General features: G+C 50.4%; 1 protein-coding gene across 2 annotated transcripts; it reads left to right on the top strand.

Annotated features, from left to right (window-relative positions):
• myo3a (myosin IIIA) lies at nt 1–27,115 on the top strand. Of its 2 annotated transcripts, none has more exons than XM_076047635.1 (36): nt 1–52; nt 167–288; nt 1,439–1,636; nt 2,199–2,382; nt 2,475–2,609; nt 6,738–6,842; nt 6,958–7,057; nt 10,123–10,199; nt 11,213–11,358; nt 12,316–12,381; nt 12,512–12,667; nt 13,576–13,672; nt 14,176–14,292; nt 14,416–14,604; nt 14,765–14,967; nt 15,481–15,579; nt 15,658–15,772; nt 16,159–16,285; nt 17,026–17,236; nt 17,365–17,512; nt 18,114–18,267; nt 18,358–18,446; nt 18,542–18,671; nt 19,336–19,418; nt 20,510–20,590; nt 20,680–20,885; nt 20,979–21,090; nt 21,170–21,332; nt 21,429–21,515; nt 21,611–21,734; nt 21,811–22,987; nt 23,079–23,235; nt 24,892–24,983; nt 25,262–25,302; nt 26,389–26,607; nt 26,949–27,115. In XM_076047635.1, coding segments are annotated over exons 3-36 (5,307 nt in total). In that variant the 5' UTR covers nt 1–52; nt 167–288; nt 1,439–1,634; the 3' UTR covers nt 27,064–27,115. The 2 variants fall into 2 exon arrangements, with proteins under 2 accessions (XP_075903750.1, XP_075903749.1); XM_076047634.1 differs by having other exon boundaries at nt 3–52; nt 126–288.
• The last annotated feature ends 119 nt before the right edge of the window (nt 27,116–27,234 follow it).

Genomic DNA, 27,234 nt, shown 5'->3' with positions numbered 1-27,234 from the left:
TGCAGGCCAATGCCTGATGCTGTCGGACTGATCTGGCAACCAGCTCAAACCAGTGAGTATCATTCAGCATTCATATCTTTATCCAACTAAATATGTCAGTCCATGTTAAAATCAAGGTTGTTCAGTGGGGCCACGACGTCCTCTGCATGTTCCTCTCTTTGCAAAGACCTGGGCTGCTTCATTTGGGTTTTATTTGCAAACCCTGGGAGTGAGCGAGCCAGAGTGTGTGTTTGCGTCTGCACCTTGTGTTAACGTGTCCCTGTTCCTCCCCACCAGAAACCACCAAAGGTCAGTAGATTTTGTTTGATTATTCCAAGAATTAACTACCGGTAGAACTGAACTGAACACACCAAAAAAACAAGCAGTGCGGTGTGTCTGCTTCAGAGGAAGACACTGTTCGTGCTCACTGTTGCGTTTAATTATTTAATTCACCCGTCCACTCTTCTCTATACGCCCTGCGGAATTTAGATTGGGTATTTTCAAACATGCACGCAAAGACCATAAAGCTACTTTTCAAATGTGCTTTGCTGGATGTAAACATTTCGGGGTCGCTCACCTTAACATCCAGGGTGTCAGGGCTTGAGCTTTGGGTTGAGTTGAAACTTTAAGCCGTGCACAGATTAGACGGATGGCAGGACGGTGCAGCTCTTTTCTAGACAGCGTCAAACGGCCGTAACACCTCAGTGACGCCTTCATGTGTCCTCCGCCGTGTTCCATGTCAGTGTACTACATGCAGTATTTGATCCTCCACCGCCGTGTTCCATGTCAGTGTACTACATGCAGTATTTGATCCTCCGCCGTGTTCCATGTCAGTGTACTACATGCAGTATTTGATTCTCTGCCGTGTTCCATGTCAGTGTACTACATGCAGTATTTGAACGGTTCAGCTTGATCTCTCTGTCTGACAGAACCGCGGCGGCGCTCTGCTCTGCTAGTGCATATCGCATGCTTTCTCGTGCATGCTCACGCACTTGCACACCGTGTACCTAAGAGGCAGGTGTCCAGTGTGACTCCCCTCGGTCGTCTCGGGTGTCGCGGCCTGACGCGCCGCCGAGTCGGCGATGCATTATTGAGGCCGTCTGCAGGTCGCCGTACACAGAGCTGACACGGTGCTGTTCAGGCGGCGGCTAATGACACGTTTCCCCTCTGCGATTGACTCCCCTGATTTCAGCTGTGCAAAAAACTTTCATTTTCCACTCTCAGGAAAGTCTAATCTGATGACGCAGCTCATCACCGGAACCCTGGTGATGACTTCTTATTTATTTATTTATTTATTTGAAGATGAATCAACCCTTTGCTGTTAAAATGCTGCCGTCGGGCCTCTGCAGCGCCGCGCACTTGCAGAGCCTTTAACCAGCTTTCCCCTGTTGTATGAATGGGCGTCTATATGGGGAAAGGCTCACGCAGCAGCGGCAGCTAATTCCTGCTAATCCCACAGTGTCTCCGACCACTTGGACTGGGCTCCAGCGTGAAGGGAATTGCTGGCCAGATTAGCTGCTGCTGGCTCCTCCCACTCCTCCAGCTCCTCTGTGGCCACAGTCACAGCCGGGCCGGTCCGGCCTGCCTCCGCCTCCGTTTTCACCTTTTGCCCACAAATGGACTAATTGCTCTTCCCAAGTCTTCTCTGGAGTACAATGTAAGTTTTATTTATTTATTTATTTTTTTTACCTTACATTCACTTGGCTGTAGTGCCACGGTTAGGGTTCTGGATCTGAACATGTTCCTCTGACTTTCTCCTGCATGTTTTCCGTCAGACTGGTAGGTTTTGTGTGTGTTTTGTTGGTGTGTTTTTATAGTGGTCATGCAACGTGGTTTTTGAAACTGATATTCTAGGCGATTCGCGCATGCAAATTCTCAGTTGTCACTGACAAGTATCGGGTTTGAAAAGTCTTAGCGAAGGTCTCATAGTTTGCAGCAAGCAGAGCCAAAACAAAACTCATTTGCCAGCCTCTAACCTTGAAAGTGTGACAGGATAGTCGAGATAATTTGACAGTGTGACGTCTGCTCTAGACTCAGCTTTTAAAATTGGATGTATGACATTTTCAAACACTTAAATTGTGAAACCCAATGCCGTCTTCCAGCAATACAACTGTACTGCACACACATTCCACTTTATACGATATGAAAATGAAAGCGGAGTATTTTTTTGCCCTATCATGTTCAGTCACATTTGAACCCCTTCCTCTCCCTCCATCCAGGAGATCTCTCCAAACCATGTTTCCGCGCTCAGGGAAATCCATTGTCTTTGACAACTTTCCGGATCCCACCAACACCTGGGAAATCATCGAGACCATTGGGAAGGGCACGTACGGCAAGGTCTACAAGGTGCTCAACAAAATCGACGGAAGCAAAGCCGCCGTGAAGATACTGGACCCCATCCACGTACGGAGGCACTCCCAGCAGTTCACCTCTGATATAAATCGGCATTGTGGCGGAGCGCCGAGTTTCACACTCCTGTCCTCTTTCCTCTCCAGGATATAGATGAAGAGATCGAGGCGGAGTACAACATCCTGATGGCCCTCTCGGACCACGCCAACGTAGTCAAGTTCTACGGGATGTACTACAAGAAGGACGTCAAGTGTGGGGATCAGCTCTGGCTCGTCCTGGAGGTGAGTCACGCTCGTGCCGCGCCTCCTCCGTGCAGACGGAGCAGAGGCGCAGAGTTAAGACGGGTTGTGTGCTTTGCGCTCGAGCCGTCTCGCCAGGTACGTGCGACCAAATCGAGCCGGCGGGGGGATTATGTAACGGGTTAAGCCACCGCAGGCAGCCTGCGAGTTTACTGACGGGCCACCTGAAGGGATTTGGCCGCACGACAACAGCGGTGAGGCCGCCGATGCTCACATGTTGTGGACACACACTGCCAGTGTGGACGGTTGTGTGTCTGTCGGACACTCGTCCAGGGTGTCGCTCCTCTGCAACTTGACCGGAAGGCAACCAAGTTTGAACAGGGCTGGCTTTGTTCGCTATAGTGGGCGGGACTTGTGATATTTTGAGACCATCTGAAGCAGACTGACCTGCAGCAGCAGCAGCCGTCCGTCTCTTTTTCATATTTCATCGCCCGCTCCTGAAATGTCAAACCTCAAGACAAACATGTAATGGAGGTCAACCCGGGTCAGAGGCTGGAGATGGAGGGAGACGAGAGCTTTTTCTTCTTCTGTCTTGACCGCGTCATTAATGTTTGGCGCTTTGACAGAAATTGCTCGATGCCTGTGAGTCACAGTCAGCAAACTGGAAGCCTGGGTTTTAAGTGAAGAAAAAACTTTATCACTTTATTAGTCAGCCGCTTTTTGTTCCCATTCGGGATGCTCAAGTCGTCGCCGCCACGTCTGCCTGCTTTTCAACGCACTGGTGCATTTAAGATCAACCGAGGGATTGGAAGCAGTGTGGTCAGATCATACTGTATGTATGAAAAGGGTGATTTATTTTTTTTTTCCTTTTCATCGGCTGGCTTGGGTTGTGAACATCAGTGCACACGTTGTGCACTGAGAGGCTGCTGCCTGCTTGTATTGCTGTAATCCAAGCTAAGAGGGCTTGAATCAGCAGCTCGAATCACCGCCGCAGCTTGTGTTTCTTTTTTCCTTTTCATCGCCGCTCTGCCGCCGTGACCCCTGTGGCAAAGGACATCACAACACCCCCCCCCCCCCCACCCCACTCACACCGTCCCCGCAGGTACAGAAACAATCCCAACAGCCTGCTTGCATCTATTTTCCCTTGCAGCAGTCAGAGGCTGTAAAGGCTGCTCGACAAGCGGCTGCTTGTGCGTCGTGAAGTGCGTGCACGAGGGCTTTATTTTTGCGCTAAAGAGACAGGGGTGGTCTGCTCACCATGGTTACTGCCCCTCCTCTCTCAACTGTAATTTTCCATCCTTTTAGCTCCGCTCGCAGGGAACCTTTCACCGCCCGGCGCCGACCGGCGGGCCGCTCATTACGGACCCGATTCACACAAATGGTATCCTCTCTGCTTTGTTAGTCTCTCATTGGGGTCTGCGAGCTTTTGGCTCTGCCTCTGTAGTGGGCCGCCTTCATGATAGCGGATGCGGGCAGCGCAGAGATGGATGGGCCAGCTTTCATGTGCGGCTGCCTAATTCGGCTCCCCGAGAGTGGAGGAACACTTCAAAGATAGCGACTCGTGTCCTCTAACCGGACGTGAAAGACCTGATTTAGATGTGCATTTCATTTTGTGGGCCTGCGTGTCACATCCAAAGGCCGGGTTAAATGAAGGCTAATGATTGGTGCATCCTTTTAAAAGCCCCTCTCCCATTATGGAAACATGAGAAGAAGAAGAAAGAAAGAAAGAAAGAAAGAAAATCTCTCTTGTAAAGACAAATTGGAATTTGCATTTTACTGAGGTTGTGTTGAGTTTTTAAAAAGGAAGCAAGGTTCCACCTTCTGTTGTTGTCTTCCTCCCCGGTAGTAATAATATTAATAATAATCACTGTGGTCGTAATGGTAACTAGTTAAGCTTCATATACAATCACAGTCAATATTCAAATGCAATTTCTCATGATCAGAAAATGCATGCGAACATGGGATGAAAAAAAAAACATTGTTTTCTCCTAGCAGGACAGAACAAATGTTAACAGAACAGTTGCACGTATTTATTCTCTGGCTTTGTACCCTCCTTTGATTTGCCTGAGCAGTCAGTCCAGCTCCAGCCCATCAGGCTGTCCTGCACCATAAATTGACAATGAGGCTAAACTGGGACTCCTTGTTGGGGCTTTTCAGTAAATGGCCAGAAAGTGGACACCTGCACTGTGTTGTTGGCGTAAACGATGAGGCCGCAGTAACAAAAGACGAGACCCGGCGTGTCTCACATATACACAGACACACACACTATGCTTCCCACCATGACGTAGGAAGTCTGATTGTGTCGATGTGTGAGTGAGTGAATGAAGCGGCTTCTGTGCAAGTGAGATGGCTCAGCAGCAGCCTGTCACCTGTGTTTTTTCACCTTTTAAAGAAGCAGCCGCTTCATTTCATCCATCATTTGCAGCCGCTGCGTCTTTCGCATGTCTTTGATGGACGACTTTCATTTACATGACCAAACACGCACCTGACCTCATTTGGATATTAATGTAGTCCATAATTTATTTTTCTTAAATGAATGATTCCATCCCTGACCTCGAGGTCGGGAACCTTTAAGGTGAAGACGCAAGGTGTGAATTGAGTCGGTTATTTTTGTGTGGCCAGTTTGTCTTCAGCGAGCCAATAAGTTCCCTGGCGGAGGTCACGGTGGCCGAGGTGAGTGGGGGCGGGGCTGGGGGCGGGGCTTGGGGCAAGCCTGCGAAAAAAAAAATCTAGGCCACCAGACCTCATTAATATGGATCTGTCTGACTGGGCCCGGGGTAACGCGAGAGGAGCGACAGGTGATACTCGTGTCAAACAGGCGGCTACGCTGTTTGGAGCCTCGGCGCCGACGCCCGCATCGCCAGCGCACCTCGTCCACGTGGGGCCAGCGGGCGAGAGCAGAGGTGAGCGAAGGCCTCTGGCGTGGCGGCGGCTGATTGTACGCTGACCTTTCCTGCAGGAGCTCTGTCGCCCATCAGGCGGGCTTACAGGAGGAGAAGGATATGCAAATCCAAATTTTTATTTCATTTTAACATTTACAAGAGTTTGCTGGATGGTATTGAATAAAAAAAAATGAAGTTGTTTATTTGCGCTCAGCTAGAACCTCCACGCATTAACACAGAAGAAATGCTGCACAACTTTTATGACCATTATAATCTGTTTAAAATGACGCTTGATGAGACTCTGCCCGTGCCGCAGCGCCCCCCGGCTGTGCCAGTTGGCACTTTCATTTGACCGGATTGTAGTCGCGGATGATGACGATGATGTCGTAATGGCAGAAATGATATTCTTTAAAAATGTGTTGCCGCTCGCGGTTTTGTTCGCAAATTATGTTTGAATCCTGGCGACGGTGAGTAAATGCAGGGCCGGCTCGCAGCCCACAGTTTCATACGCAGTCTGTTTGATAAAAACATGTTTTTCCAGGCTTCTTTGTGCGTCACTCAAATCTACCGTTTCAATTCACCTCCCTCCGCCTGCACCTTAATTGGCGTGTTGAAGTTTTTACTTTTCAGCCTCAGAGAAAGAGCCAAATTAAGAGTTGTTTGCGTTGCCGCGGCAACCCCTGCCGGCTGACTCTCCGTCATCTGCGGAGGGAAATTGCTATCGACAGTCGACGGGTCCATATCTTGCAGACGCACTGCAGCATAGAAGACGCCTGTAAATGCACAAAATCTAATTCTACACCTCTCGTCTTTGTCTTCTTCTTCTTCTTCGTTTTCCTTTTTTTTTTTGCTCTCTGCTGTGAAACAACAACACGGCCTCTGATTTCCATACGAGAACGCTCTGTCCCCTCCGCCGCGCAGATTCTAATACAAGTCGTTCCAATTTGGTGCGACACACACTCGTAGAAACGATTTGCTCGCCCTCTCTTCTTTCCTCCACGCGCTCGTCGTGGCACGCACATCCAGCAAATTGTAGCACATTCTTTACCCGCCGCCGGCGCCGTTTCCACCTCGGACTGAGCCGCCTGGGAGAGATAAGCTGCTTACGATTGGCAGATTCACTTTCACACTGTGAAATCTTGGGATCAGATGTATGCGCGTGTTGGTTTTTTTTCTCCTTTGCACCCCCCGCTGCTTCAGATGCTCCAGATTTAGGTGGATTGTTCTCCGGCAAAACACGCCGACTCATGTTTTTCATTGTTATTATTTTCTCTCCGTCCTGCCGCAGCTCTGCAATGGTGGCTCGGTGACAGACCTGGCCAAAGGCCTGCTGAAGAGGGGGGAGAGGATGGATGAAGGCATCATTGCCTACATGCTGCACGAAGCGCTCATGGTGAGTCACGTCCCGCCGACGGTCGGAGCCGTGAGATCCACTTTCGCACACCTGAGAGCGACGTCGCTGGGGTCGTGTGAGAGTGATTTGGTTGTTCTCTCTCGCTTCCTCTCAGGGCCTCCAGCACCTTCACGTCAACAAGACCATCCACCGCGACGTCAAGGGCAACAACATCCTGCTGACGACGCACGGAGGGGTCAAACTGGTGGATTTTGGTAGGACTTTTTTTCTTTGTGGGGGGTGCGGGGGGATGTAGAACTTGCTGATGCACTTTCCTCACCTTCCTGCAGCCTCTGATTGCCTCAAAATATTGCGCCGCCCGCTTGATCCCCCTCAGAGCTGCGCTGTGTTTTGCATAATTCAGACGATGTTTTGATTTTTTTCTTTTACATTTTCTTGCAGAGCGCCGTCGCTGCTGCTCACCTTGTGTTTGCACTGATTTGTTTTTGTGCCTTTCTTAACCAAATGAGCCACTCAGGGATGCAACAGCTACCGTCGGCGCTCTGCTAAGACCAAGTAATAGTGACTATTTCCAGGGCGGTGACTCACCCCCCCCCCCCCCCCCCCGCTTCCCTTCCTGGCCTGCAAAAACCAGCCGCCCCTTTTTTCATTCCAAATAAACCCTCCCTCCAGTCTGAGTGAGCGGGGGGGCCGCGTCACTCTGCTAATTGTGGGCTGAAAAGCACCCTTTTTGTACCACCATGCAAAGTGCACAGCCCTTACATGTGTGTGTGTGTGTGTGTGTGTGTGGGTGGAGGTGGTGGTGGGGGACTGTTAATGGATTCACTTGATGTGTGAATGTGAAGTAGCTATTATGAGGCGAGTGGCAGCTTTTTTTTTCTCCCCAGACAGACGTTTATGTTGCACCAGTGTTACAAAAAAAAAAAAACACAACATAGCAAAGGCATAGAGGCCTCATAGGTCTCTACTTCAAACACATCTGTCTGTCTGTCTGTCTGTCGAGTTTTTGTGTTTCATTGTTGTTTTTCATCAGTACATTAATAATCACAATGGTATTATTAGTTGGAGTTACCTACAGTTGATGAAAAAATTGGCTCGTTTTTTGGTTTTGTGTCCGGGCGAAACCAAGAGGAAGTGAACACCGGCACACAGCTCAGCCGTTCTTCCACTGTCCATAGAGGCAGAGCGCGTGATCTTCCTCGACTGGCTGCAGTGAAGAGCCGCTGCAGCAGAATCACACTGCAGCCCACCGAGTTCATCTGCAGCCACTCGGCCTGCAGGACTCCTCCTCCGTGGAGACGCTCGACTGGCAAAAACACCTTTGGCTGAGAGCCGCTGTCACATGACCACCTTGAGATTGTCCAAACAGATGAGCAGCTGCAGGTGTCGCTTGGCATCACCCGGACGCCGCGGTCCAGCCTGGCGTGCACCGGCTGGATGTTCCCACCGCGCGTGCACTGCGCTCTCCTGCTCGGAGTGATGCAGGTTTTTTTTATGTAAGCGCTGCAATGCTGTCGTCTACCGTGACTCATGTGTGTGAGGAAGGGAACGGAACAGAACGTCCTTATTGTCGCTGTACATCAACAACTTGCATTTGCAGCGTTATTGGTGCAAAACCGTCCTTGCCTCCATTGTTTCTCCATCTAGTTGTCCTTGTCCAAAGTGTCCTGTGTCTTCTGGTGCCTGCGGCCTGCAGCTCAGACAGGTGCTGCTCAGGAGGAAACTCCTGCTGCTCCACTGAGCTGCGTCCATTTGCCGATGTTGTCGGCCAGGCCGCGGGCTGTGTGACATCACTTCCTGTGCTGTCCACCGTTGACACGACTTATGCAGGAAGTTTTAAGAAGCCTTCTGCTTGACTCATTTGCACTGGCTGCTCTCTTTTAGCCGCTTAGCTTAATGCTCTGCCGAACTATTGAAGACTATTAAATTAAAATGACAAGTTACGAAAAACCTGCTCTCCGTAAGGCAGAGCAGAGCCAAAAAAACTACAGTGAGTAATGCACCGTGTTGTGTAACCACCGACGATTGATGCTTGAAATTTGCCTTCCTGCATGAGATTTCTTCCGTGGCAAAGACTCTAAAGGGGTCGAGCTCGTCACGTTTCCACACGAGCGTCATGCCTCACGCTGGGATTAATGGCGTCTCATGGAGGGGGGCTGGGATGCTACACTAAGCAGCTGAGGAGATAAAGCCCCCGCAGTGACTCATCGCCAGCGGAGAAACAAAGTGGCACCAAGATGGGCCCTTAAAAAAGAAGAAGAAGAAGAAGAGGTTGAGGCGAGGAGGGATTGAAGAGCTGCACGTTTGCCGGCTGCTGTAATGAGGATTCCGATTGGCGCCGTCTTATCTCCTGATGATTATTAAGTGCGATCCACGGGGCTCCGCTTCAGGCTAATGTTTTGGAAAGAGGCGGTGGGCTTTTAGTGCTTTCATGATACGAGGGCTTTTCTCTGTCTTTGTCCTCACGAATTTGCAATTATTCCATGTAGGCTGTAACAACAAAAACACGACACGGACGTCGTGTTTGTTGCACAAAAAGAACACCTGCACACGGTTGCAGTCGTGCCAAACATTTACCCCACAGCCTCTTATTTTCACATTCACTGAACACGCAGTCTGCAAACGCTTCCATGTTATTTCATTTTTTTTCCTTCCTCTAAATGTCCACTCATGTCTCCAGGCTCTTGCTTTTGTCCAGGTTGCTGCTTCAGCATCTCTGGGATTTTTAGGGAGTCTAACGCTAATTTCCCCAGACTGGAGTTTTTCCAGCCAGCGTAGCGTGTCTCTCGTCATCCTGTCCCGCCGTAAGAAAACACAAGTGGCTCCTTTTCATTTTCATTTGCACCCATTTCAGCATTTTACCAGCTTCCGCCTGACTCTAAACAGACCGAGGAGCCTTTGTTCCATGATATGGTCGGCCAAACTGCACGTGCAGCTGCCTCCAGCGCACTCGCTACACATCCAAAGGTTGTTCTTGGCGCAAGAATTTGGTTCTCAAAGCAGCAATCAAAGTCATTTGGCAGCGAGCGGCTTCAGGATTCTGCTGAATTGATTCACAGGTCACCAGAGTGATGTCATCATGTGCAGTTTACAGCAGCACCGCAGCGTTTAATGGCGTGTGTGTGTGTGTGTGTGTGTGTGTGTGTGTGTGTGTGTGTGTGTGTGTGTGTGTGTGTGTGTGTGTGTGTGTGTGTGTGTGTGTGTGTGTGTGTGTGTGTGTGTGTGTGTGTGTGTGTGTGTGTGAGAGAGAGAGTTACTCAATGAGTTACTCAATGATTAAAGCCAAGGCGTCTTAAGCATCGATCCTCTTTCCCAACAGGTGTCTCGGCTCAGCTGACAAACACCCGGCTGCGGAGGAACACCTCGGTCGGGACTCCCTTCTGGATGGCTCCGGAGGTACGACGCTGGTTCTGCAGCATTAGCTCAGAGCGGAGCCACAGTTCATAACCGGCCGAGAGATAAAGCTGTCGGGGGAATGGATGGTCCTCATCATTTACTGCACTAAACAAGGATCTTTTTACAGCAGTTGTCATTTGTCAGAAGTCCTAAAAATAAAAACTCCAGCCCGGTTTGTATAGAGATAGATAAACTACCTGTAGTTTCAGTCTTGCTGCGTTTATTGCAACGGAGATGATTTTAAATGGAGACACCAGCCACAGTTACATCACAGTCATGAATTGTGAAGACACACCTTGATGGGGGGGGGGGGTCGTCCACCAGATCAGCTGTTATACGGCTGCAGCAGACTCAGATTTGCCTCGCTTTGCATGGGCTTTGCATGCCGTGCAAACGGAGCTTGATTGAATGTGCTGCACGACGTGGCAGCAGGACCGGAGAAGTTTGATCTCATTTGTGTACGACATTGTGGAAGACGTGGCCGAGGGGGTGAGAAGGGGGGGCCTTTGGGGAGACTTCGCTTCAGCTCCCGTCATTACAGTCCACTGACCGGCTGACTGGAGGCTTCCTCCGTCCGCTAGTTTGCTTTTCTTAAGGAAATGCAGAGTTGATTGTTTGGGATTAGTAGTGGTTCAACGGCGTCCTCGAGGCCAACCTGGTTGTGTGAGCTTGTGGTGGAAGGTAAGTTTGTGTTACAGATCGATGGTTGTGATCACTTCAATGATTGTTAGTTCCTAAAAAAAAAATGCTCGGATTTATTGTTTTGTGTATGTGTGTGGTTTATTATTTGTCTGATTTATCATTTAGCAAACCTCAATACTATTTAGGATTATGTCTTGTGTTTTGTTTACACATGCACATCCAATCCACTCATGTTTAGCATATATGGATATCGTTTTTAATTTATTTAATGATTACATCGCTCCACTTTGATTAATTGTAAAAGGACTTTGTTTCATTGATTTTTTTGCAGCTCTCCAGTACTCTTTAACCACGCCCCCTTCTGCCTGCAGGTCATAGCCTGCGAGCAGCAGCTGGACTCCACCTACGATGCCCGCTGTGACGTCTGGTCGCTCGGCATCACCGCCATCGAGCTGGGAGATGGAGACCCGCCCCTGTCTGACCTCCACCCAATGAGAGCCCTGTTCAAAATACCGAGGTAGGACTCGCATGGCAGGCTGAGAAACCGCACAGCTCTTGGCAGAGGAAAAGTAGAGACCTTTGAAATCTTGTGCAGGGTTTTTGTAGGTCGCTAGGGGAAGAAAAGTGTCTTTCTTTGTCACGTGCGCATTCAGACAACACCCAGATGCTAAAATTGTGCTAAATGGAACCAACTCCCATTAATTGTGACCTGACTACTCTGACTTTGAGTCTTTTCTCCTGGAACTGATGCTGTAAATATTCTCAGTATTATCTTGTATCTCTGAAGGTGAAGAGTAATTGTTTAGCGTCTCCCTGATCGCTGCTGCATTAGCGCTGGCCAGTGCAGCACTTTATCCATCAGCATGCTGAAACGCCATGCTCTGTGTGTGTGTGTGTGTGTGTGTGTGTGTGTGTGTGTGTGTGTGTGTGTGTGTGTGTGTGTGTGTGTGTGTGTGTGTGTGTGTCCCACAGAAGCCATCAAGCAGCTTTCTCAGAATCTTTCTGACTGCTGCAGCCAAAGCTTCGGGCTGTCTGTTCACACTCCTCGCCCCCCCCTCCTCTCACCACTCCAGATGCATTTGTCATGCAGTTTTGGGGGGAGGGGAGAGAAAATGGTCGCGTTGGAAAAAAGAAAATACACGAAAACCTCAAACCAAAAGCTTTCAAGCTATTACCTCGTCAGATTTTAAGGCTTTGCAGTCGCTAGAAATCTCAGAGGAGCCAGTTTGGTGTCCAGCTGGGCTGTTATTATTCCCTTCGTGACCTCAGCTGTGTGAAAACCAAACGCAGGCGGTGGGGACATCCGTCACTGTCCCAGCCTGGGCCACCTCGCGACCGGCTCCGGACGTCTGCAGTGATTAATAGTGAAAATTTCAGCCCCGTCGCTCGGCTCACTCGCCTCTGCCTCTGTTGTTCTCAGGCCGCCGCCGTCGCTGCCTCAGTGTCCCCTCTCATCTTATCTTTGCATTTACAGAAACCCCCCGCCCACCCTCCACCAGCCGGAGCTCTGGTCGGACCACTTCAACGACTTTATCTGCAAGTGAGTGAGGAGGACGCCGCCTCGGCGCGGCGAACCTGCTGCACTGCGGCTGCGTTGAGTTTTCAAGTCCCGCAGTCGCAGAGTCGTTCCTCCCTCCACCTCACGCTCCTCCTTCGCTCCGACCCTGCAGGTGTCTCATCAAGGACTTTGAGCTCAGACCGAACGTGCCCGACCTGCTGCATCACGTCTTCATCGAGCAGACCGTGAGCCGGGAGAAAGTGCTGCAGAAACAGCTGATCGAGCTCATCGATCTCAACCAACAGATAGGAGTTATTGGGAAAACTAGGTAGTGTGTGTGTGTGTGTGTGTGTGTGTGTGTGTGTGTGTGTGTGTGTGTGTGTGTGTGTGTGTGTGTGTGTGTGTGTGTGTGTGTGTGTGTGTGTATTCCAGCACCATCGTCACACCCCATTACATGTGAGATTGATTTTGACATTTATCCTGTAAAAGTCTGGAGGCCCTCTGACTCCTTCCAGACTGCCGGAGGATTTCATTTTTATTTTTTCTTTCTGTGTCTTTTTTAAACTCGTGTCTGGCTGCAGCTCAGCCTTGTGCACTGGTGCACTGTGTCAGGAGGCCCGTCACCCTCTCATAAAAAAAAAACCCCACACGACTCAGTGCCGCTCCGCTCTCACGGGGCGCGAGGGAGTTTCAAAGTTGTTCCCAGGAAGTGTGAAGCTAACCGGTTGAAACGTTGATATTATTTGTGTCGTTGAAGCCATCACGGGAGGGCAGACAGAGGCGCTGACAGTAACGACAGGTAACGTTTCCCCCATAGTGACCTTCTAGGAGTAGATGGTACGTTTTTGTTTGTTTCTTTGTCGGAGCTTTTTGTCGTAGTTGTGACCTCGAATGTATTTGCCGGCAAATACATGGGATGGTTTTCGGCACGGCCAACGTTGTTCCCAGTGGTAGGACACCTGGCAGCAGGTATTTTTTTTTTTAGTCTTAATTCAGCTTCTACTTCATGTCACGTTGCTTTCACCTGAAAACCCTCCCAGGCAGCTGAAGACAAAGGTTGCAACGGTCAACTCGAGATTAAAATCCAGCAAGCTACGGGTGTCCAACTTTGTCAGACGTCCACACATTTAACCCACTGACTCACAAGTCGCCACTTGGCCCTTAACCGACATATCAAGCAGGTTGCGCTGCCGAGTCCTGCAACTTTCCTTTTATTGTTTTTTGTTTTTGGTCAAGGCATGAACGCATCCATACGAAAAGAGGAAGCCAGGTGAAGATGGCGTCTGAGCCGGAGGAGGCCAACGACCTCGCCACCCTGGAGTTTCTGGACGAGGTAAATCCAGGACGTAACAGTGAAGGTTGTGCACTGAGTGCCACTTGCCTGCCTCTCTGGTAAACGGCCGGACAAATCGTTCGGTATTCACGTGAAGAAAAATACTCAGACGACGTTCAACATGGTTATCAAGTCCCTTTTACAAGATCGGCCTCATCACTTTCCACATCAAGCCCTGTGTTGATCCCCTCCCACGCGCCATGCAGGGCCCTGCTGAATAAGCACGGCTGCCTCCTCTGACGTGCATTAAACGCCGGGCGCCGTTCATCAACTCCTCGAACGCTGCGCTGACGTTTTGAATGATGCAATCAGTCTCCGGCCGCCGCCGTTATTTCCACCCATCCTTTAGTCCTGATGGGGAGGCGGCCACTTTTGATGATGAACCTGTCGCCGGCGTGGGAGAATCCATCACTGCTCAGACGGTGAATTGATGCGGCGGCGGCGCCGGCGCCGGGCCTTGACTCTGACTGGGCGCTGAGCGGCTCTTCTCTCTGGATTTTCAGAACACGGTCGCTGAGCAGCTGCAGAGTCGCTACGGAAGAGATCAGATCTACACGTACGTGGGAGACATCCTCATTGCCGTCAACCCCTTCCATGAGCTGGACATATACACCCCCCAGGTCATTGCAGAATGTTTCACCAGCCATCCAGCGAATGTTGCACTCTTTCAACTCCTTTAAACTGGTTTAAGAAGGATTTGAAAAGTGTTTTTGCGTTTTAAACACTCCCTCCTCTCCTCCCAGTACACCAAGATGTACATCAGAGCGAAGCGTACAGCCAACCCTCCACACATCTTCGCCGTGGCCGATGTTGCGTACCAGTCCATGGTGTCGTACAACACTGACCAGTGTGTGGTGATCAGCGGGGAAAGCGGAGCCGGGAAAACAGAGAGCGCTCATCTGCTGGTGCAGCAGCTGACGGTGCTGGGAAAGGTGAGGCATCGATGACGATGGTGATGTTGGATAATGACGTTGATGGCTTGGACTTTGTGAGTTTCTGTGTGCTCACTTTAACTGTAGACTCACACATAAAGGGACAACTTATGCAACTTATCTGTGATCTACTGTATTTCTTTTATTTTTTTACACTCAGGCCAACAATCGGACGCTCCAGGAGAAGATCCTGCTGGTCAACAGCCTGGTGGAGGCCTTCGGCAACGCCTGCACCGTCATCAACGAGAACTCCAGCCGCTTTGGCAAATACCTGGAGATGAAGTTCACGTGTGGCGGGACGGTGGTGGGCGCCAAGATCTCCGAGTACCTGCTGGAGAAGTCCAGGGTCATCCACCAGGCAGTGTAAATGTTGCTCCACCCCTCTCACTCTGTTGAGAACATGGAGTCCTGCATCCTCTCCTCCTCTCTGAAACTGGAGCAAGCGCTATATATACTACAGTTCATTTCCTATTTAATTAAAGACTGGCAAAATCAAACAAATTAAACTGCCTATAATGCGCTTGTGTGTCACATTTCTCCCCCCCCCCCGCGGCAATCTTGATATTAAAAGATGATGTGTAAATGCTTCGTGTTACGCTCTGGTTTCAATTTCACACTCTGATCCTCCACGAGGAAGTGTAATGTCTGCATTAACAAGTCAACAGTGATGAGTGTGGTGTGGTAGTAGCAGCCCTGCTATAACAGAGATCGTTGCCGTTATCCTCCGCTGTCATCGTCTGTTGCGTTAAACTTTTGCTCATTGAATAATTGCTAGTTGGTCAAGTGTGCGGGAACTCTTTTTTTTTGTTTGTTTAATTTGGCTAATTGAGCAATAGAAGGTCAGATTTGGCTGCTGACTGCAACTCTTCTCCACAGAGGGGAGAGAAACTTCCACATCTTCTACTACATCTACGCCGGCCTGGCCGACAGGAAGAAACTGGCTCACTACAAGCTGTCTGACAGCAAAACGCCCAAGTGAGTTTCTGCATCCATCGGCTGAGCTTCCACCACCTCTGCGACTCTCGGTTCTCACCATCGTCCTCCTCCATCCAGGTACCTGTGCAACGAGCACATCAAGCTTGGGCCCGACATCGTGAGCAACACCGCTTACAAAGAGCAGTTTGACGCCGTGGAGCAGTGCTTCAAAGTCATCGGATTCACTTTGGAGGTAAATTAAAAAAAAAATGAAAATGAAACGAAGCTTGAATTAGGCAGAATTGTGAAGGCCGATGATGACGGAAGCAGCAGATAATTCCCCCTCTCCCCAGTCTGTCGTGAAGCGGCTCATTTTCTTGTCACGGCGGTGAAGAACTTGCCGGTGACAGGATTCCATCTTGATCATCGTCAGGACAAACCTGTACGAGACGTTTAATAACAGTTATTACAAACTCTTTGCCATTAAAGCTCAGTTTCCACTTCTGGCGTCAGACTGCGACAGCTGAGTCTTTGGCCGAACGTCGCGTCTCTCGGGTTTTCCCCTCATTTGTGCCAAGTTGGAGTAACAACAAACTGCTGCTGCTTCTTTCAAGCGCTGGCTGTCAACCTGTGTTGCAGGAGCTCGGCAGTGTTTACAGCACGCTGGCCGCCATCCTCAACTCGGGCGACATCGAGTTTTCCGCCGTGGCCTCGGAACACCAGACGGACAAGAGTGACATCAGCAACGCGTCTGTCCTGGAGAACGGTGAGCAGTGACGCTCGGCCCGCATCCACCTTCTCAGTTCACACTCTGATGTGTGTGTGTGCAGAGGAAGCTGTTCTGCTAAAGTCTACTAAAGTGCCACGTCTTATGCGACGATGTAGGAGTGTTACGTTTAATTTGTTGCCTTTTTTTTTGATGAGCCGGCCTTTGAATTACCGCCAGGGCAGCGCAAGATGCTCGTCCTTGAGCAACGGCACGGAAAATTGTGTGAAATTTCAAAAGTGGGACGCAATTCGGGATCATTTTTGCAACCAAATCAAGAATCATCTAGAAGAAGAGATTCTTCTAATGAGGAGAAGATGGCAGGATGTTTTTCTTAAAAATGCCTTTGACAGGCCAGGTGAGCTCTCACTGGGGAAATGGTGATGGAGGGTTGCACGGGAGGAGACAAACACACTCAGTTTGTCAGCGTGTTGCCAAAAAAAAATAAATGAAAAGAATACTTTTACAGCTTCTACTGATATTTCCTGTTAGGGACTGAGGCTGCACTGCATGTCCAGCGTGAAAGACTCAGTCCTTCGTCATCACAGTTGCAAGCACATCGTGTCAAGCACACACATATTTTTGTGCAAACCTTTAGTAAGTCACACAACTGGAATGCACGTTGAACACCTTCAACTGGCATTCACAAAGAAAATGAAAAACCTAAGAAAGAAGGAAGGGGGGTTCGTTTGAGGTCGTTTCAAACTGTCTGCGTTTACTCGTTCTGATCCGATGTGCAGTGGCGTTGCTGCTGTGCATCCGGGCCGACGAGCTCCAGGAGGCGCTGACCTCTCACTGCGTGGTGGCCCGGGGTGAGACCATCGTGCGGCCCAACACGGTGGAGAAGGCGGCGGAGGTGAGGGACGCCATGGGCAAGGCGCTCTACGGCCGCCTCTTCAGCTGGATCGTCAACCGCATCAACGCGCTGCTGCGGCCCGACAGCCACCTCGGGTGAGACCAGGGGGGCGACGGCGATGACTGGAGTGGTGTTTTGTGTTTAGGTGTGAAAGAAAAATTAAAAAAAGGACCATGCAGACGATTTCACACGCAGTGATTTTCCATTTTTCCGTCACCTGCAGGGACGACGACAAGGGCCTGAACATCGGCATCCTGGACATGTTTGGCTTTGAGAACTTCAAGAAGAACTCCTTTGAGCAGCTGTGCATCAACATCGCCAACGAGCAGATCCAGTTCTACTTCAACCAGCACATATTTGCCTGGGAGCAGGTAGCACAAACGCTCACTGAGGTTCCCTCATTTCCATCCAAATGGAGATAAGCCGTCGTCGTTTGTCTCTCTCTGGGCTCTCAGAGAAACCCTGCTGCTGTCTTTATTCACCAGGATGTTGGCGGTCACCTCCACTCCCCCCACGCAGCCCCCCTTGCTGTGTTTTGGCCCGCGGGGCGACAACACAATGACTGCCTCGTGTTAAATGATTTGGGCCCCGGAACAAGAGAAGGGTCATAAATCAGGCAAAACGAGGGTCAATTAGAATTTGAAGACGGCATTTAACTTAATGTCACTCTTGGGTATCGCTGGCAAAAGGCCCAGAAATATATTTGTCTCATGCTGCCGCTATACATTTAGCACCTTATGCTAAATTATCATAGCAAAACGGCGATTTTCACAGCCATCGAAGCTTATTACAGTGCATTATTATTATTTTTGCGATCTGGAGTGTGTCCCTGCAGTTTTTGTTTCACTTGCTGATGTCGCAGTGTGTACGTCATGTTTGAATCAGAGCTGCTGGTTTGCCCTTGCCAGTCCACCTGATGTTAGCGGGTTTTTGTGAGCTGAAATACCAGGAGTCTGGTGTCTCTCTGGCCAGGACGAGTACCTGAACGAGGAGGTGGACGCCCGGCTCATTGAGTACGAGGACAACCGGCCGCTGCTGGACCTCTTCCTGCAGAAGCCCATGGGGATGCTCTCGCTGCTGGACGAGGAGAGTCGCTTCCCGCAGGCCACCGACCAGACCCTCGTAGGTCAGTCTGAGGGTCTGCACACACTCCAGCCTCGTCCCAAGACCCATTTTTGATGATTGATGTATTTATTGGCCGTCTTTTCTTTTTTAGAAAAATTTGAAGATAATCTCAGGATTAAAAGCTTCTGGAGACCAAAGAGGGTTGATCTGGGCTTTGGTATTTACCATTATGCGGGAAAGGTACTCGACGTCCTTCCTTTTTTACTTTCATGTGTGTCGCCCTTTTTTCTCACCGCTCATCTTCCTCCTCCTCCTGCTCCTCCTCCACCTACCAGGTGGTCTACAACGCAGCGGGCTTCTTGGCCAAGAACAGGGACACCCTGCCGGCCGACATCATCCTCCTGCTCCGGTCCTCCGAGAACGAGCTCGTCCGAAGACTGGTCACCCATCCTCTCACCAAAACAGGTGCAATAAAAGGAAAACACACAGTTCAGAGGTCCACGCTACTTTTTTTTTCCAATGTGTCTGATTGTCATGTTGGCTTTTGAAAGCTGTATAATTCCTTTAAACACCGTTTACGCCATCATCCAGCCATCCAACCCACAATTGCTTGATCAATTTCAAACAATTAAAAAGCTGGAATTCAATTTCGGGGCGACACCTGTCAGATGCAGACGTGGCTGCTCTGCGTGAGCTTCCTGACATGACGAACCACTGCAGGTAACAGGATGTGGCTTTGTGTGACTAACTACAGTCATGACGCGGGACAACGGGGCTATTGTTGCCTCCGTTAATCAGCCTTTCCACCTCCGGCTGCCAGCTCTGTGTCCCCACAGGCTGACCACTGACCTCGCCGGCCACAGTAATCTCTGTTGGCTAAACAGGAAGCCGGCGGCCGTAATAATCAATAAGCGCAAAGACAGCAAGGGCACAATCGCTCTCTTGAATTCATTCCCAGTTCCGTCCAGAGGTGGCTGCAATAAAAATGCTCGTTTCTAATTTGATGTGTTTCAAACGATGTTGATTCTGTTAGTTTCTATGAATGACGACATCATATACCAGGCAGACTCTACTGGTGTTTTTTGTGGGTTGAATTGTGCTCACATTCCCCTTTTTGTTTGTTCCCCAGGCAACCTTGCCCACACGAAGGGCAAAGGCATAAACACGATGCGCAACCCTCGCACTCCGACACGCACCATCACCTTCGCCAAGGTGCTTCCAGCCGCCCTCTCTATTGTTGTCCTCCTGTACATTTAAACACCCAACAATTCTTCCCACTTTTGCTTGATCTTTATTTTTTTTTGGTTTTGCCTCACTTCAGTGTTACCATGTCACCTTGACTCATCAAGTGTCAATTTCTCTTTCTCTTCCACTCCTCTGTTTGTTTATTCTCTATATTTCTGTGGTAAAAGATGGGCGTCCTAACTTTGTACAGTTCCGCCTCTGTCAGTGAGGTAATGGCCATATTTCTATTGTCATGTAGTGTTTACCACATTAGCCCCCCGCCCTCAGTAGAGCTCTTTATGTGTTAAAACCTCTCTGTAGTATCACTAGTTTGAAACAGCCTCCACAGCGCATCAGAGTTTTGTTCTTTTCTATTTCAAACCGGCTTTTAAGAATATTTTTGTATTTTGCATCAGACACACCCAACAATCACTCATCCCACGTCCCTCTCTAGAATATCAACAGAGAGACATGTTGCCAGGAAGCAATCAACAAGTATAGCAGCGTTTAGATAAACTGTGCGTCGACTGAGTCCGTGAATGCATTTCCATTCATCTACATACATTTGACAAGCTCATCAAGCTAATCAAAGGGCTTTGTATCTGGAGGAGCACCAGCGTTTGATATCAACAGACAGACGGGCCACTGCGCTGACTGGCTTCAAACTCTTTGAGTTGAAGGTGAAACCTGCCGTGCTGGATGCAGCTCCGTGTTTGTGCTTGGAAGCAGCGCTTCCCTCCGTGGCAACAGCGTCAGGTTGTGTGAACAGTGATTTCTATGCAGGCACAACAAAATCCTGATTTGGCACTTTTGTCTTTCTTTTTTTCCTCAATTTATGCACCTCACTTGCAGCCTTCTCAGGAATTAATGCTCACTACTGAAAAAAAACACTTACTTCAGCTGCCTCTCGATGACACAATGCAAATGGTGACTGATATTTTTTTTACCCATAGGAAGACAAAGTCGTAGATAGTAATTCCCTTTAGAAAGGATTCCCAAGAGGCACCAGCATGTAGTCGACTACAGTACGCTGATGATTTATTGTCGTTGTTATCAGCAATGATGCGTGTGTATTTCAGCCTGGAGAACAGGGAGACCTGCCTTACCACCCACGAGAAACCACCAACATGAGAACGCAAACAGTGGCCTCATACTTCAGAGTGAGAGCATTGTCCTACCGTCACACCTTCAGTCGTTTTGTTTTTCAAGACATCTGACCAAACCGCCTCCACTCTCACATCTTGTCCAGTACTCTCTGATGGACCTGCTGTCCAAGATGGTGGCCGGCCAGCCGCACTTTGTCCGCTGCATCAAACCCAACAACGACCGACAGGCCAACAAGTTTGACCGGGAGAAGGTGCTGGTCCAGCTGCGCTACACCGGAGTGCTGGAGACGGCCAAGATCAGGCGGCAGGGCTTCTCCCACCGCGTGCTGTTTGCCAACTTCATCCAGAGGTCGGCCCACTCCGGCCTCAGACTGCCTGTTAGCCCCCCCCCAACACACACACACACACACACACATCGGGATCTGACTGAAGTCTCTTTCAGGTACTACATCCTGGCCTTTCCTGCTCACGAGGAGCCGCCCGCCACCAAAGAGATGTGCGCCACAATCCTGGAGAAGGCGAAGCTGGAGCACTGGGCCATGGGGAAGACCAAGGTAGGACAGACTGGGACTAACTGGCAGGGGATGGGGGGCCTTTACCTGTGCAGGTGTTTTCAAGTCGCCCTCTTCTCAGGTCTTCCTCAAATACTACCAAGTGGAGCAGCTCAACCTGATGGTGCAGCAGGCCACTCAGCGGGTGGTGCTGCTCCAGGCTTGTGTCCGAGGTTGGCTGGGGGCAAAACGCTACCGACGGATACTGAAGGAGCGGGAACGCAGCGCTATGGTGCTGCAGTCAGGTCAGTTTTTTTGTTGTTGTTGTTGTTTTTTTTGCATTCTCACCATCTGCCAAACAAGCAGGACCTCTGAGTCGGTCTCTGCTCCAAACTCTCCAGCTTACCGAGGCCATAAAGTCCGGAAGAAGGTGGCGGATGACAAAAGCCAAGCGCGGCTGGAAGCCTTCATCGTCAAGTTCCAGGCCGGTAAGAGGCAGTTTCCAGCTACAGTTACTCAACCAGTGTGATCTAATATTGGTACCGCTTCACAACGGTTTTGAGAACGTTCCGTGTTTTGTCAGTCTGCAGAGGTTACCTGGCGAAAAAGAAGTACAAGGAGATGCTGGAGGAGAAGAACAAAGCTGCGACTAAGATTCAGGCTCGCTACAGGGGACACAAGCAGAGGAAAAGCTTCAAAAGAAAACGGTTGGGCTCTCTTACAGTACAGGCCTAAATATTAGAGACTGAAGGATTTCAGAGATTTCCCTTTTTTTGTTTGCAGGGAGGCGATTCAGAAAGAAAAAGAAGAGAAAGAGTCAAAGATCGTTGCTGACCAAAGTGTCTCCACTCTCGACCCCCAATCCAATGCCGAGGTTGATGAGGAAACCAGAGCTGCCGTGGTTCTCCAGAGCAACTACAGGGGCTTCAAAGAGAGGAGAAAGTTCAGGGAAAGAAAGACGACACTGGTAGGAGGCAACGGCGGCTTGGCAGTGGCGTCCCAGGTGGAACTACACGGCGGCGAGGAGCCACAGAGAAAAGAAGAGGAGATCTACGAGGATGAGGAGAGCACGTACGAGGCCGAGGAGGACGGCGGTGACAGTGATCACACGCAGGTGCCAGAAGACGACAGCTATCTGGAGGTGGTGGATGATGTGGAGCTAGAGGTAGAGGACCTGGTGGGACTGGCTGCAAAAGAAGAAGAAAAAGAAGAAGAAGCAGTGGGCGGAAATGTGGCTGAGGAAACCAGGGCAGCCACCGTTCTGCAGAGCAACTTCAGGGGCCACAAGGAAAGGAAGCGGCTGCAGGAGGAGGGCAAGATTCCCGCCAGGAAGAGCAGAGCAGAAGAGCAAGAAGTTCAGACGAAGCTCGCAAGAGATGACGTCGACGAGCCCTTAGACGTCTCCTCCATAGACGTGGTGCTGGAATCCCAGGACGAGACCAGAGCCGCCGTCGTGCTTCAGAGCAACTTCAGGGGCCACAAGGAGCGCAAACGGCTGCAGGAGGAGGGGAAGGTTCCGGCCAGGAAGGGCAGAGCAGAGGAGCGAGTAGTTCCAACGGTGGAGGAGGAAAAAAGGTCGCTGAGCACCACAGCCGAGGAGGAGGAGGAGGAGCGAGCCGCCACCGTCCTGCAGAGCAACTTCAGAGGCCACCAGGAGAGGAAGAAGCTGAGGGCGGAGAGGGAGGCGAGGCGAGGAGCAACAGAGGAAGCTGCAGTGGAGCCGGCGCCTGTGAAAGAGGAAGAGGAGGAGGACAACAACATCGACGACGCCTTGGATGTCAACGACATCATGATCGGACGTCGGGACGAGGCCGAGGCCGAGAAGGAGCGGCAGGAGGAGGAGCACGCCGCCGTCAAGATCCAGAGCAACTTCAGAGGCTACAAGGAGAGGAAGAACCTGAGGGCCAACCAGCACGCTGCCAGGACGCAGGCCGACCAGCTGGAGAGCTTCTCCAAGGAGGTCAGGCCGGAGGTCCAGGAAGACGCCCAGGTGTCCGGATCCTCTCCCGCTCCGATCTGACTCCCTCTGTTTGTCCCTCCTGCTCCCACAGATCAGCAGGACGGCTCAGGACTTTGCTGCGCTGCAGCAGAAGCTGAACGAGATCATCCAGGCCCACCAGTCCAACCCGGAGAACCACGGCATGTTTGTGAGGGGAAAGACCCCGATCAACGGCTACGTCCCTCAGCATCATCATCACCACGTGGCAGGTGAGGAGGAGGGGATAGATAGATAGATAGATAGATAGATAGATAGATAGATAGATCAATATTTACTTTATTTATCTGAAGGAAATTCAGGAAGAGGAGATTGATGAGGAGGTAGAGGAGGAGGAGGCCTCGACTTGTTTCCCTCTTGGGCGATTAAATCAGGAAAGCAGAAGATGAGTGCGAAAAACAGGAAGGGCGTCTGCACAATGTGTGTCATCAGAAATATAATTTGATTTGCACAAGTGATAGGCGTAATTGCTCTCAGGAAGGAGGGGGGAGGGAGGAGTGATGGGGGCCGGGGGGGAGGAGGTGGAGGAGGTGGAGGGGGCGGGCAAATTGAAAGTTCATCCCTGCAAAGGAGACGTGGCAGCAGCTGAAATGCAGCAGGCGGTTTTCACCTGGACGAGCTCACAAGATAATCTAGTGGTGATGAAGATTTGTTTTGTTTGGCAGCGTTTAAAGGTAAAACTCTGCGCCCTTAACAGCCCTAGTTTCATTCATTCAGCTGGGAGCTGAATGAATTAGCTGTTTTTTCCAAAGGCGAACGCAGCCTCTCTGTCTCTCTCGGCCCGTCTCAACAAATTTTGTTGCAGCAGGAAAAATCTTGATCGGAATCGTTTGTGACGCGGCGCCTAATAAAAGCAGAGGGGCGGCGGGAAAAGGTCGCAGAATGTTAATTCTGTTAGAGAGTTTGCAACAATTATAGCAGGAATTAATAAAAGGAAGAGTGTGTGTGTGTGTGTGTGTGTGTGTGTGTAATTGTGGGGACTACATTGCACAACGCAGACTGACCTTTAGACGCCGCTGTTCAATAACATTACAAACTTTTCAGTCCCCCTCGCACCCCCTCCCCCACACCCCACACCTTGAGAGCCTGTGCAGGTGATGAATTGTTGCCCCCCCGGATTCTTTCATCTTGCACGAGCAGCGATTAATATTGAGCAACAAGCAAAGGTCGTCGTGGCGCGCCGTGTAATTGCAGTCTCGCACCAGCGCAAAGACACGTTGTGCAATTACAAAAAAAAAATAAAAGAGAGTGAGAGAGAGAGAGACGGCCGCTCTTGGCGAGGACGTTCAGCCAGCGTGGAAAAAAAGCTACAATAAAAAGTAGGACTCGCTGGCTGCTCTCGGTGCTCAGCGCAGCGTTGGCAAATTGAACGCGGCTCAGCCCAGATGTGTCGTGACATTTCTGTCAAAGGTTGACGCCCATAATCACTGCTGGAAAATTCAAAGTGACCGAAAGGGCCTTAGGGTCAAGCTGCACTGTACAGAGGGGGCAGTTCAATAAGCACAACAGAGTCAGAGGTCACCAACGAGCTCGTGGCAACACGCGGCCGTCCCTCCGCTGCCGAGGGGAGGATGGCAGCGATGTCGGAAACCAGGGTGCTGGACTGGCTTCCATTCTACATTAGTATAATGACAAATAAAGCTGCTTTACCTTAAAATGTTATCAACAAGTGTGCATCACCGACACTACTCTGCGGGTTTAATGTCGTCGACAATACCACCATGCATGTGTTTCCTATCATGGCTTATCTCAGTTACAACCTGTTAGAAAATCAAACAACTAAAGAGAAGGTTGCGCGTTTGAACGCATCATCGTTTGACTGATTCTGACAGTCTTTGTGTATTTTGGTGTTTTGTTTTTTTCTTTAGCTGACAAGAGAATGTCGCGGACCCCCCGCAGGGCCCAGCAGCCAAAGACCCTGAACGCACCGGAGGACTCCACCTACTACAACCTGATCCACGTGAGGGAGACTTTGGTTGCTAATTTCAAGAAGCCCCCTCCCCCCCCCCACCTTTGAGCGACCTTGACTTGATTGTGTGGATATTAAGATCGACGGTCACTGAGGGAAAATCAGAGTCTCGCCATCAGTGTTCATATAAATTGCCTTCCATCCATCCGTCAATCCATCCATCCATCTGTCCATCAATCCATCCGTCTTATGTGAAAATATTATCACAGTGTTTTTCCCCTTCTGACGATGAAACACATGCTGATACTTCCTTTCCTCTCTCCGCTCAGAGGTCTGTCCAGGATGATAAACGCAGGCCCAGGAAAGCCAAGTAGGACCTTTTTCTTTTTTTGCACCCCCCCTCCCTCCCAACACCACCCCCAACCTTGTTTTAACAGCCTATCACTACTGTTTTAAGAAGCTGGCACGCTGCCACAGCGAGCTCAGAGTAATGGCCGTGCCAGCATGAGGACTGTGCTACATCTAAACTTAATGGCCTGCGGCGCTTCGCCCATCCTTTGTTTAATTAACTGGCCGCGTCCTCCATCATGGTTACGCTCCCTGAATAAACTCAGCGGCGCGGCGGCAGCGGCGGCGTGATGTTTGTAGGTGTTTTACGTGCGCGGCTAAAAATATCCAGCGGCTAAGGGAGGGGGAGGGGTCGCCTTCGAGAGGGGGCCAAGGAAGTTGCGCGCTTTGGGCCGCGGCGGGAGGGTAAGCTAAGGTGCAGGAAACACACACACACACACACACACACACACACACACACACACACACACACAGCTTCATCACTGCAGAGAGTAGACAGAGCCAAGGACGGCGGCGGGCAGGAAATCGTTGGCAGACAAACAAGGCCGGCCGTGAGCGTCGAGCGTCGCTCCACTTTGTTCACCCTCGGCTTCACACAGCTGCCACACGCCGATAATCAGCGAGGAGACTTTATTGTGGACTGGAAGCCCGTCATCTCTTCACGTCCAGGAGACGGCCGGGCCTCGGCATCGACAGGAGGGTTGAGCCGATCTCATCGACGTCTCAGCCGATGTTGCCGCCGCAGCGACACTGATGTCCAGTAGTGGGAACCACACATGGAAATCCACTTTTGTTCCCCTCTGTTGGTTTAGACCAAGAAAATGGGGGGGATTTTAAAATATATATATATTTCAAAGGAGAATGTTGGGTATTTATTTTGCGGGACTCACAATTTAATTCAATGATTTCATCATATATTTACTAGACATGACAGAAAGTAGGCTGGAGTTTTTATTTCTGTGGAATAAATTTAGGTCGCGACCGCAATTGTAAGGGGAAAAAATGGTTTAGACGTCTCATATTTCAATCTGCTGAAATGCAGCTTCATGATCAATCTTCTTCCTTCCTCCCAAACATTATTTATTTCCTTTTTTTTTTCTCTCCACAGTCCGGGGAAGCTGCTGGACAGTGACGACCAGTACTACCGCGAGCTGCCCACCAGCAGATCCGAGCCCTGCGTCTCAGCAGAGGGGCCCGCCGTCGGCTCTCCCAGCAGGAGGCGCTCCTTTGGCCAGGAGCAGCTGGCGGTGGCGGTGCCAGCGGGCCGCCAGACTCGAGAGCGGGCCGTCACCGAGCCGGAGACGCACCGACCCGCACACGACAACAGGTCCGTCCGGAACCTCCAGTCATTCCTGCGCCTGCTGGGTCCTTATTTCAGCTCCTTTCATTCTTTAATCCTTCTGCATGATGTGCATTAATAGTTCAGCACCAAGTGGCCTTTTCCATGTTTAGGTGTGTTGACATCCATATTACATCAGCTTGTCATGGGTTTAGATGCCGGGATGGACCATTTATCCCTATAATCCACTTGCAGCACATGGAAATAATTCACATTCCCAGATGAAATGCTGCTCCTGTGCTCAGGGTGGGGTTGGAGGGCGAGGGTCTTTGCTCTTGACCCTTGACCCCTTGTGCTGAGTGTGATCTCGGCTTGTTGTGTGTTGGCAGACGATCCCTTCCCAGAACAATGTCCACGGAGAGTCGGAGCGAAGACAACCCCTACGACTACAGGCACCTCCTGAGGAAGACGTCCCAAAGAAGGAAGCTCATCAAGCACTACTAAGCCCAGCAGCAGCAGCAGCAGCAGCAGCAGCAGCAGCAGCAGCAGCTGCATCGCCAGAACTGTCTCCATTCTGATGGTTGCCGGTTCTAACGGAAACATTTCAAGGTTTTCAGTCCCGTATACAACAAGCATGAACTGAAGACCAGATGGACCTCAGGATGCACGGAGAGA

The sequence above is a fragment of the Nelusetta ayraudi genome, unplaced genomic scaffold (genome assembly GCF_046127955.1).
Source record: "Nelusetta ayraudi isolate G7.1 ecotype Tasmania unplaced genomic scaffold, CSIRO-AGI_Nayr_v1 ptg000094l, whole genome shotgun sequence".
NCBI lineage: Eukaryota > Metazoa > Chordata > Actinopteri > Tetraodontiformes > Monacanthidae > Nelusetta > Nelusetta ayraudi.
This window is presented reverse-complemented; position numbering and strand designations above follow the sequence as displayed.